This window comes from Salvelinus alpinus, chromosome 3 (genome assembly GCF_045679555.1).
Source record: "Salvelinus alpinus chromosome 3, SLU_Salpinus.1, whole genome shotgun sequence".
Taxonomy (NCBI): Eukaryota; Metazoa; Chordata; class Actinopteri; order Salmoniformes; family Salmonidae; genus Salvelinus; species Salvelinus alpinus.
In genome coordinates this window covers 56,652,485-56,664,912 of record NC_092088.1, presented here as the reverse complement: position 1 = coordinate 56,664,912, position 12,428 = coordinate 56,652,485, and the positions used below count along the sequence as shown (strand labels likewise).

At 40.9% G+C, this 12,428-nt stretch overlaps 1 protein-coding gene across 2 annotated transcripts in view; it reads left to right on the top strand.

The window, feature by feature from the left end:
- The window catches only part of LOC139570983 (attractin-like protein 1), a 352,370-nt gene extending 341,737 nt beyond the window's left edge, over positions 1-10,633 (top strand). For both annotated transcript variants that reach the window (XM_071393395.1, XM_071393394.1), the window contains one exon: positions 7,936-10,633. In XM_071393395.1, coding sequence (XP_071249496.1) covers positions 7,936-8,060 — 125 coding nt within the window. In that variant the 3' untranslated portion in view covers positions 8,061-10,633. The remainder of the gene's footprint in view (positions 1-7,935) is intronic.
- The last annotated feature ends 1,795 nt before the right edge of the window (positions 10,634-12,428 follow it).

The window sequence follows — 12,428 nt, the reverse complement described above, 5'->3', positions numbered from 1 at the left end:
GCACGTCAGTCAGAGCGCTCTCTGGTGATCCAATGACTAGAGCAAAAATATTTCATAGAAGTGGAGAAGTGCAACTGAAGCACAAAATTAGTCCTTTTACATTCATGATCTGGTGCGAACCCTGACTGAACCGAGCAGAATTTACAATAAGAATAATTTTTAATCTGCGTTTACAAAACGCAGTAAGTCATTTTTTCTGGGTTTTATCTTTCCTTTTCTGCGTGAAAAACTCAGAATCCTGCGTTATCGCGACACCGGCGCCATATTAATCCGCCTCTTAGGATGCTGCCGGTTTCTCCGATTTTGGGATTAAAGTGCCTGGATGTTGCGAGCCTGGGGTTTGTATGCTGGGTAGAGCAGTGCACAGTCCTGTCTGGTACAGAGCTCAAACACATTGTTCTGTAATGCTGAGATCAGCAGAGCTGAGGCTCCCAGGATAGCACAGGTGGATAAAGGGCTCATCTTCATAGGAAAAGTTACTCAGAGGAGTTCCATACCAACCATATCCATACATAACACCGTGGAGGAAATGTCACATTTCAACTCCATCCTCTACAAGTAGTAGAAGTTGTATTAATTGTTGTCTGGTATAGACAATCTGCCTGCACATACACACACATTCCCACAAACATGCCGAACGCACACATGTACGCACACACACACATACACTCCTCTCCACAGACATGTCTGTGTGTAGAGATTACAAGCTGGTGAAGCAGTCAACTTCTCTAAGCCCCCTGTGTGTCACTGGCTTTACAGTGCTCTGCCGAGGAGACCAGAAGAAGCACCAAATCCCTCCACTCTGGAGTCTATCATTGCCCATCTCCCAACACAAACACACTACTAAATCTGTCTAAGTCAGGGGAGCGGTGGATCTAACCAAGCCTAATGTATTCCTTCAATCCAATAGTTGTGTGAGGGGCTATTGTATTAATCTGTTTACTCTACTGCCAACCTACTGGGACTAGCTGCTTAGTGAGGAACTTCCCCTGAATGTAGGGAAGTTGGTTTCAACATTCTAAAATGTCTGAGAAAGGGTGTGTACTTTTAAAAGTCAGGCTTCCCAGACAGACTTACTATACAGCTGGAGCTAGATTGGCACCTGGATAAAATATCCAAAAGACACAGACATCCTCCTATTTGCTGAAGGGACAAAGACAGACAGACAAACAGATGGATGGACGTCTATATAGCAGCCACCTCCTACTCTAGTCTTACTACCTCATCTTTCACATGTCTTAATTCTTTACCTGCTCCTCTTTCCATCATCAGTCTTCTCTACCTTCTCCCTCATTGTTGGGATTCCCCTAGAGGATGAGAACTATGTCAGGACAGGGAAGAAAACCATCTCCCTGCCAGATACCAGCATGTTCTTAGGAGTTTAAACATAGTCTCCATACAAACACAGCAATCCTATTCTCATCAACAATAATCTGCCTATTCAGGAGGAGAGGTGGACCTGCCATGACAGAGAGAGTAATAGAGAGAGAGAGAAGGACATATGGAGAGGGAGAGAGGGAGATAAATAGAGAAGGAGAGATCTGTTGAGTGAGTGCGGTCCGAGGTAAGAGTCTCTGGTGGTGCCCTCGTTGCCCAGCGACTTGCATTTAGCCAAGGTGCATGTAAAGATAGTCGCTAGTGAAAGTCTACACACCCATTGCACAGTCTTCACATTTTGCTGCCTTAAAATGTAATCTGCCAAACCTACAGATCTACACAACCTACTCCACATTTTCAGTGAAAGAAAAAGTATAGAACATTTTCTAAATGAATAACAAAAAAAATTAGGATGTGTTGATTGCATATGTCTTCACACCCCAGAGTTAATACTCGCTGGAAGCACCTTTGGCAGCAATTACAGCTGAGACTCATTTTGTATAAGATTCTACCAACCTTGCACAACTCTTAGGGCAACATTGTTATTGTCAAAATTGTTTAAATGTGCACTATGCAGAAATGGCTCTGCCATTTCCTGGTTACAAAAATTCTAATAGTTTGCCTAATTTCAGTTTATGTGGAAAAAGAAGCAAGTATAATTTAGAGAATCATTGTATCATCTAAACTCCTGTGAAATATATTTTCCATAACACAAAATATTGTATTGTTAGCTCTTTGAAGCTGGTGTACAAAACCGAAAGTAAAAGACGCAAAAATGAAACTTAAAAATGGGAAGCAAAGAAATAGCGCACATAGAACAGATTTATTGATAGACTCCACTTCTTAGACTTGCTTTCATTAAGAATGACAGATCTATAACTCATATTTCTATGTGAATTCACCCAAAAAGTTACATATTGCAGCTTTAAGCTCATTAAATCAAATCAAATCATATATGATCATGACTGCGACTGGATCATTCAGGAACACACCACCTCTTGGAAAGCCATTCTGGGGTGTCTTTGGTATTTAAGTTTGTGTAATTGTCCTGCTGAATAATAAAACACATTGTATTCTTTCAGAAGACGGTGGGTGTTCCTCTAACTTTTTACCTGGGCTTTTCTCCTTTCATCCTTTTTAATCCTGACTAACTCCCCAGTTCCAGCCAGTGACAACCCATTACCAACCTACTATCACAAATGATCGTGACATAGGCACTAATTACTTATGCAAAATTTGTGACACACACAAAAAAACAAAAAAATTCTTGTCCAGTACATGATTTGATATACTGTGCATTTCAATCACCGATGAAGGCAGTAGGTTACTTAAGACAGAAACGATACTGGGGAGGTTGGTTGGGGAGGACGGGTGGGCGTATAACGCGGAGGTCTAGCAACCCAAACGCGTGTTCGAATCACATGATGGACAACTTTAGCATTTTAACTAATATGCAACTTTACAACTACGTACTACTTTTTTAGCTACTTAGCTAGCATGTTAGCTAACCTTAACCATTTAAATACCCTTACCCCAACCTTAACCCTTATTCCTAACCTTAACCCCTAGCCTAGCTAATGTGAGCTACAACACATTTTAATTCTTTATGAAGAAAATGTTCTACTTGACACAAATGCGTTAGGAAGAAAATTGTGTGGTAGACATGAACATTGTGTATTCAACACAATGCGTTATGAAGAAAATCGTGTGGTGGACATGAGAAAATTTACTTTTTTGTGTGCCTGTCACAAATTTCAAATAAGTAATGTGTCTATTTCACAATAATCTGTGATAGTGTGTTACAATTACATGACGGTGCCACCTGACAATACCTGAAAATACAGAGGGTCACCAACATTGATTTCTACTCCACATTACTGGTCTGTATGACAACGTGAAAAGAAAGCCTGTGTTATAAAATCCACTCCAAATCATCCATTCTTTTTTCAACAAGGCCATTAAGTAATACTGCAAGACAACACAGCAAAGAAATTAACTTTTTTTTGCCTAAATTAAAACTGCAAGTTTGAGTCAAATTCAATACAACACAGAGTGAAACCCTCTGTATTTTCAAGTATTGTGGTGGCAGCATCATGTTATGGGTATGCTTGTCATCGGCAGGGACAGGGGAATTTGTCAGGATCAAAAAACCCACAGTCTTCTGTAAATCTTACCCTGGGATATATGTAGTTAATTTGTCATAGGGACAATTGCACACATGTTACTGACAAAGACACACCAGAATGGCTTTCCAAGAGTTGTGAATGTTCCTGAGCGGTCCAGTCTCAGTCCTGACTTACATTTTTTACGGGTTGAATATTGCTGCCCATAAATGATTCCCAATCACATTAACTGAGCTTGAGCAATTTTGACAAAAACAATGGATATACAGTATGTTGCCCTAAGAGTTGTGCAAAGTTGGTAGAATCTTATACAAAATGATTCACAGCTGTAATGGCTCCCAAAGGTGCTTCCACCAAGTATTAACTCTGGGGTGTGAAGACATACACAATCAAGAAATTTTTGTTATTTTTATTTTTTATTAATTAGAAAAATGTTCTGTGTAGATCTGTAGTCGAAAAAACCTAATGTAATCCCTTTTTAGATTTAATTTTAAGGCAATAGAATTTAAAGACTATGCAAGGGGTGTGTAAACTTTCACTAGGCACTGTAAGTCTCCCAGTCTCAGTTCAATGTGGCATTGGTTTATAATTCTCTTGAAGTTTCCCAAGCAAGCGATGGAAAATGGAGGAAAAACACAATCAGGGTCCCTGTTATCTCTCCTTTTCTGCTCTCCTGACCATCTCTCTATCTCTCTCTCCGCCGAGCTGCCACCATGACGCCCCGTTTCCCATCACAGCCTCGTGGTCCGGTGGTCTTGGCTTTTTCTAAGCTCGTTAAACTAACATGCACTGCTGAGTGTGTCGAGGAAAGATAACGCGTACAAAATAAAGATATGATTGCTCTTTTTTTCTTAATCTTTTTTCTTAATCCCTTTTCCTTTTATTTTGCCATTATTGGGAATGTAAGGGTATGCTAGTGTAAGGTGTTCTGTTTCCAGGCATAGTGTCTATTCACATCCAGACTCAGGGCTTTCTCTCTCTGACCCACAGTGCAGGCTGGGCTGGACTACAGTGTTGTCCAGTTATTCTGAGGGTATCAGAGACGTCATCTTGTCTCCTACTGTTCCCCCTGCGCAGTTGTGAGTTGAGAGCTTGTTGACAGTGATATGAGAACCAAGTGGGAAGCAGAGGTTATTAACCCAGAGTGGATCCTCTTATGTGACTCTTTCATTCACTCCTAGTCTCAAATAATATCTGTCCTACCAGTTTGGGTGATGAGGATTTAAAAGACTGTTAATAAGTATGTATTTAACAGATTTAGAAACAGAGTATGCATTCAATTCAGTTACAATAGGAACTGACTTTGAGATGAGGCTTGCACATCTGGTCAACATTGTCAACCACATTGTCAGGTGAAAATACACTACATACGAAAGTATGTGGACACCCCTTCAAATTAGTAGATTCGGCAATTTCAGCCACACCCGTTTCTGACAGGTGTATAAAATCGAGCACACAGCCATGCAATCTCCATAGACAAGCATTGGCAGTAGAATGGCCTTACTGAAGAGTTCAGTGACGTTCAATATGGCAACATTATAGGATTCCAACAAGTCAGTTTGTCAAATTTCTGCCCTGCTAGAGCTGCCCCGGTCAACTGTAAGTGCTGTTATTGTGAAGTGGAAATGTCTAGGAGCAACAACAGCCCAGCCGCAAAGTGGAAGGCCACACAAGCTCACAGAACCGGACCGCCGAGTGCTGAAGCGCGTAGCGCTTGCAACACTCACTACCGGGTTCCAAAGTGCTTCTAGAAGCAATGTCAGCACAATAACTGAATCTGGGTTTGGCAGATGCCAGGAGAACGCCACCTGCCCCAATACATGGTGCCAACTGTAAAGTTAAGTGGAGGAGGGATAATGGTCTGGGGCTGTTTTTCATAGTTCAGGCTAGGCCCCTTAGTTCCAGTGAAGGGAAATCTTGACGCTACAGCATACATTGACATTCTAGATGATTCTGTGCGTCCAACTTTGTGGCAACAGTTTGGGGAAGGCCCTGTTTCAGAATGACAATGCCCCCGTGCACAAAGCGAGGTCCATAGAGGTCCAAGATCAGTGGCCTGCACAGGGCCCTGACCTCAACCCCATTGAACACTTTTGGGATGAATTGGAATGCAGACTGCGAGCAAGGCCTAATCATCCAACATCAGTGCCCGACCTCACTAATGCTCTTGTGGTTGAATGGAAGCAAGTCCCTGCAGCAATGTTCCAACATCTAGTGGAAAGCCTTCCCAGAACAGTGGAGGCTGTTATAGCAGCAAAGGTGGGACCAACTCCATATGAATGCCCGTGATTTTGGAATGAGATGTTTGACAAGCAGATGTCCAAATACTTTTAGTCATGTAGTGTATCAAACTAGGACAAGGTTTTTACAAGGATTCTCACTCTTAATGACGCTATTTGAATAATGGGGAACCAACAGTAGCTCATGGAGAAATCCTGCCTGGTCAGCAGAAATACTAAAAGCTAAACTTGAAAGTCAAGCAGCTGTAATCTGTGTTAGAAAGTGATAACTGTAACTCTACTCCTTTATTGTCATGCAGATGGCACTAATTCTATTATATTTACAAGCTGTCATCAGATTAATGTGCCTGTTCTTCTTATTTAGTTTTAGTTTTATTTAACCTTTATAAAAATCAACAAATTCAAGAAAGACCTGGCATTTGTACTGTATTTTTCTTCACTGAAACCCTCGTCAGATCTTAGTATCATAGTATAATGTCCCATTCCTGTTTGATTGAAAATGATATGTATTTGTGGTTCCTAGTGCTAGAAAGGCCCTTCCTGTTCCAAACCACTTTGTTCATCAGGGTTAGTGATCCAGCATCCTCACCTGACAAAACAATTCCCTTAGTAGGTTGCATTAGCAGGGAGCGCCCTTCACCTCCGCTCACCTGTATCCTGATTTGATTATATTATTATTATTTTCCAATTAATTTGATTTGAGATGCATATCTCTGGTTATCCAGAAGGCATTGGCTTTAATTAGCAATCATGAAAAATAAGCTATTTGGTTATAAGCCAGCATTTCCCAAACTCGGCCTGGGGATCCCAAGGGGGGCATGTTTTGGTTTTAGCCCTATCACTACACAGCTGATTCAAATAGCCAAACCTTGATGATTAGTAGATTATTTGAATCAGCTGTGTAGTGCTATGGCAAAAACCAAAACATGCACCCAGGGTGGGACCCAGGACCGAGTTTGGGAACCGCTGTTGTAAGCTTTCACCTTTGGTTGAGTCACCAAATTGGCATCTATAACGATAACTTTTTCATTAAATGTTTTTAGTTTTCTTTGAAAAGCTTTAATTTAGAGTAAAAAAAGTGTTACTTTCAAGTGTGGAAAGTTTGTCTTTCAGGAGTTACATGTGGTGGTTTCTATCCAATAGTAGTGATGGCTTTGGATGTCAAGGTCAGACATATTAGCTGAAGTGTTACGTGTAGTGATTGCTATAGAAAAAGTGTCAGGTAACGGTGTTGAAAAGGAGCTGGTTGTGATTTGGAGTGAAAGGGCTGACAGGTAATCTAGTCTGGCTCCACTGACCAGACACGTCAGGCTGTAGACTAAAAGTGTCAGCCCAGGCGCTTTTCTCTCCTCCACTCCCACTTTGTCCCTCTCTCTATACCTCTCTAACTCAGACATCTTGTTCTGTAATCAGTGCTGAGGGTTGGCCTCCTGTCCGTGGCGGCGGGAAAGAGCACTGAGGCGATTGTTGCCATGCCTACCTAAGGCGCACTGTGGCTTGACCACACACATGCATAGGCACACTGCGCGCACTCACACACACATCATTGTAAGTAAGCATTTCACTGTAAAGTCTACACCTGTTGTATTCGGCGCATGTGACAAATATAAAATTTGATTTGATTACACATCAGCTTTCCCTCTGCAAAAACCCAGGAATCACTGGTGTGTGAAACGCTTAAACATGTAGAGTTTTTCCTTGTTTTTCTCTTTAGTTTTTTGGGCTGCATACAAGGAGATTTACTTCCTGTCCTAATGAGTATACTAGTCAAGCCTACCGCTGTACAGAGGGCAACCCATACTGAAAATCCATATTAACTACAGTAAGCATCTGGTGTCATTGTGTTCTCCACTTTTGTTTTGCATTGTGGAGAAAATAGCAGACCATCAGATTGTTGTTTTGAGAAAAAGAACAGCCCATAGCAGCCTAGAGAGGTATAGAGCTATGCTTCAGTGACATGTAGTCCCTCGTCTCCTGCTGAACTCTGATATGCGAGGGCTTGGGCAAGAGTTGGGGAAGCGTTTCTGGGAGTTGGGAATGGGTTTAAGTGGGCGGGAGGCAGTGAGCTAATTACTGTCTGCTGTGTTTTACTTTGCCACACTGCTGAGTGTCTTCTTTGAAGCTCACCTCCCTTCTTCTGTCTCTCTCCCTCCTCCCTTTCCCTTTCTCCCTCCCCCATGTGTTTCTCCCTGTAGGCATTGCCATCGCCAGTGCCCTGATTGACACCTCGCAGCAGAAACCTGGAGACTTCAAAGATAAGTACCATGGCCTGAAGAACCGCAAACTGCACGCAGTAACACATCAGGGAACCTGTGTTTGAACCGCCTGACCAAAAGGGGAGCCTGAATGCACCTGAAAGGACCGCGAACGCTTCTGTTTTATGACGAGTTCTTGCTCTATTTTTATCAGTCTCTCAACAACACGGCGTGCTGAAGTGAACCTGGTGATAACAGAATCCCTTTATTGAGACGTTGAGTGTCAGCAAGCAAAGTGTGCCTCATCTCCACGCCCTGTAATGTTTTTTTTTCCAGAGTGACTTGTCTGCTCTCTGGTTGGATCTCTGCCCAGCCCAGCTGGAGGGTTCTGGACGTCCCATTGGCTCTCTGCCAGGAAGTTTGTAGTCTGCACTTCCTCCCTGTGAACACATCTCCTTAAGAGTTCAGGAAGAGTCGCCACTGGAAGTTTGAATGTCATGTGACGTGAATCTGAAAGAACAATGCCAAGGGCCTCTTGCTGGTGAGATGTGTGCTCATTTTGATACAAAGATAAAAGCTCCTTTATGTTTTATTTTAATGTATGTTCTGCCCAAGTTCAATCCAGGCTAAATGAACAGAGCAGCGTATGGGTCTAGATAGAATAGCTTGTGACTTGACTATATGGTTGCCTCACTCTGAGGTAAGGTATCCTGTGCTGAGGATTCCTCCCAGGACTTAGCCTACCAGCAGTACAGCATGTCATGGCCTAATGAAGAAGTCGGATGCAAAGAACAGCGGGAAAAAAGGAAGAAAACTGGTATATCAGTATTGAAACATGCCTGTGTTTGTTATGTTTAACTTCATTGTCAAAGAGCAATGGCATAACATTTAGAATGGCATTTAAATGCATGTCCTCTCCATGTTTCATATACAGTCAGGTCCAAAATTATTAGCACCCTTGATAAAGATGAGCAAAAAATACTGTATAAAATCAATAATACATAATACTGCGCTATATTGTATGTATATAAAAAAAAAAGGAGCATTATATGATTTTATACTAATACAAATGCTCAGAGAAAGAGTTTAAGTAATGAAAAACATTCTCAAAAAGATAGGGTCAAAATTATTGGCACCCCTGTTTTGAATACCTTTAAATACCTATTATAATAATAATCAAAATAATGTATGCCAAAGTTACTTACAGTCGTGTGTGCATACATTTTCATATGGGTAGTCCCAGCGGGAAAACACACAATACTTCACCTTGCAAGGATAATATGAGATGAACACATTGGGAGGGATCTTAGACCATTCCTCCATACAGAATCTTTCCAGATCCTTATGGGCTGCCCTTTTCAATTCAAACCACAGGTGTTCGACCACAGATTTCCTGAGACAAATGACCATTGCAAAATGTTAATTTTGTGGTCAATTAACCATTTCTTTGTGGAATTTGATGTGTACTTCGGGTTATTGTCTTGCTGGAAGACCCACTTCGAGCCAAGTTTCAGCCTCATGTCAGAGGCAACCAGGTTTTTGGCTAAAATGTCCTGGTACTGGGTAAAGTTTATTATGCCATACTTAACAAGGGCCCGAGGACCAGTGGAAGCAAAATAGCCCCATAACATCAAAAATCCACATTATTTTACAGTGGGTATGGGGTTATTTTCTGCGTATGCATCCTTCTTTCAACGCCAAATCTACCACAGCTCTATTTTTTCATATTTTTCATATATATATATATTACTTGTTAAACTAAATCTCTTTGTCTGAGCAATTGTATTAGTGTAAAATAATAGAAGTAAAAACATTTTTTTGCATAAAATATAGCTCAGTATTTGTATTTTCTGCTCATCTTTATCAAGGGTGCCAATAATTTTGGACCTGACTGTATGTGAAGATGTTTCAACATATTTCTCAGTATCTGTCAACACATATACTTTATACATATCAAGACTCCTTGATTTATTTAAGTATAGATTTAGAATATAAAATAATACTTTAATTGCTACTCCTTTTTTATTTTGCCATATTTTATTGTGATTGTGTATGATTGTGTTTCTAAGGGAATGACAAGGGCATACAGTTAGAAAAGGCAACTCCTAACAAATTGTACTTAGCTCTGTTTTCTTGTACAGTATGTTAATAAGACAAAAACCAAATGATTAATTTAACCTCAATATCCAGGTCGATTAATTTGTGTTACACACTAACTCAGCTTGGATCCTGCAACTCTATTCAGCCTATACCATTCTTAGTTCCAAAATGTTACATATGTTTCCTTTCCTACTCTCTACCTGGGATTTCTTCAAGGAAGGGAGGAAGGAAGCATGCATGCATATTTTTGGCATTTGGGCTGTTTGTTTTCTCTGTATGACTTTGAAGTTTGTCGTGTTTACACTTTTATCCGAAGCATCCTATGTTCTGTGTCACGCTTTGTCTTGTAAATCATTGTAAACAAACCCTAATAAATTATCACACTTAAATGTACATAAGAAATGTAGAAATGTGATAAATCTGATGTTTTCCGGTCAGGTGAACTACATGAAATGTATTTTACACAGATCTGTTGAAATTTGTATGAATGAAGAGCAGCTCACCTCATTATTTTGTTCATTATGGGCATATTATGTAAAGTTACAATTAAACATTTTGATGCTTCTTAATACTGTGATTAAAACATGTCTCCTTTGTATTTTTTTGCCTCTCAATTCTCAAGCTTTATTGATTTTATGCACCAGATGTCAATTTGATTGACTTACAAGCAGAGAGTACTTAAAGATACTGACATCGGACACCTTGAAAGATCCGCCAAAAGGATGTCTTGGTTTGATCGTTCAGATATAGAATGTGTGGTGATTTTGATATGTAATGTGTCTTATGCGACTTATTACACTTTCAAGACTAGGGGCTCTATTCAATCTGTATAGCTTAAGTGTTGCATATTGCGCAATAGAAATGTAAAGGTAATTTAAGATTGAGCCGACATACAGTGCCTTTGGAAAGTATTCAGGCCCCTTTACTTTTTTCACATTGTTAGGTTACAGCGTTTATTCTAAAATGGATTAAATCGTTTTTTTCTCTCATCAATCTACACACACTACTCCATAATGACAAAGCAAAATCAGGTTTTTAGAATTTTTTGTTAATAACAAAAATAACAAAAACAAGACCTGAAATATTGACATTTACATAAGTATTCAGACCCTTTACTCAGTACTTTGTTGAAGCTCTAGATCCTCTCAAGCTCTGTCAGCTTGAATGTGGAGTGTTGCTGCACAGCTACTTTTAGGTCTCTTCAGAGATGTTCGATCAGGTTCAAGTCCAAGCTCTGGCTTGGCCACTCAAGGACATTCAGAGACTTGTCCCGAAACCACTCCTGCGTTGTCTTGGCTGTGTGCTTAGGGTCGTTGTCCTGTTGGAACCTTCGCCCCAGTCTGAGGTCCTGAGTGCTCAGGAGCAGGTTTTCATTAAGGATCTCTCTGTACTTTTCTCCATTCATCTTTTCCTCGATCCTGACTAGTCTCCCAGTCCCTGCCGCTGAAAAACATCGTCCCAGCATGATGCTGCCACCACCATGCTTCACCGTAGGGATGGTACCAGGTTTCTTCCAGACGTGATGCTTGGCATTCAGGCTAAAGAGTTCAATCTTGGTTTCATCAGACCAGAGATTCTTGTTTCTCATGGTCTGAGAGTCTTTAGGTGCCTTTTGGCAAACTCCAAGTGTGCTGTCATGTGCCTTTTAATGAGGAGTGGCTTCTGTCTGGCCACTCTACCATAAAGGCCTGATTGGTGGAGTCCCATCTCCACAGAGGAACTCCAGCAGGTTCTTGGTCACCACCCTACCAATGCCCTTCTCCCCCGATTGCTTAGTTTGGCTGAGCGGTCAGCTCTAGGAAGAGTATTGGTGGTTCCAGACTTCTTCCATTTAAGAATGATGGAGGCCACTGTGCTCTTAGGGACCTCCAATGCTGCAGAAATGTTTTGGTACCCTTCCTCAGATCCGTGCCTCGACACAAGCCTGTCTCGGAGCTCTGGGGACAATTCCTTGGACCTCATGGCTTGGTTTTTGCTCTGACATGCACTGTCAACTGTGGGACCTTATATAGACAGGTGTGTGCCTTTCCAAATCATGTCCAATCAATTGAATTTACCACAGGTGGACACCAATCAAGTTGTAGAAACATCTCAAGGATTATCAATGGAAATAGGATGCAACTGAGCTCAATTACGTGTCTGATAGCAAAGGGTCTGAATGCAAATATGTTTTTTACATTTTTATATGAGTACAGTGGGGCAAAAAAGTATTTAGTCAGCCACCAATTGTGAAAGTTCTCCCACTTAAAAAGATGAGAGGCCTGTAATTTTCATCATAGGTACACTTCAACTATTACAGACAAAATGAGAAAAGAAAATCCAGAAAATCACATTGTAGGATTATTAATGAATTTATTTGCAAATTATGGTGGAAAATAAGTATTTGGTCACCT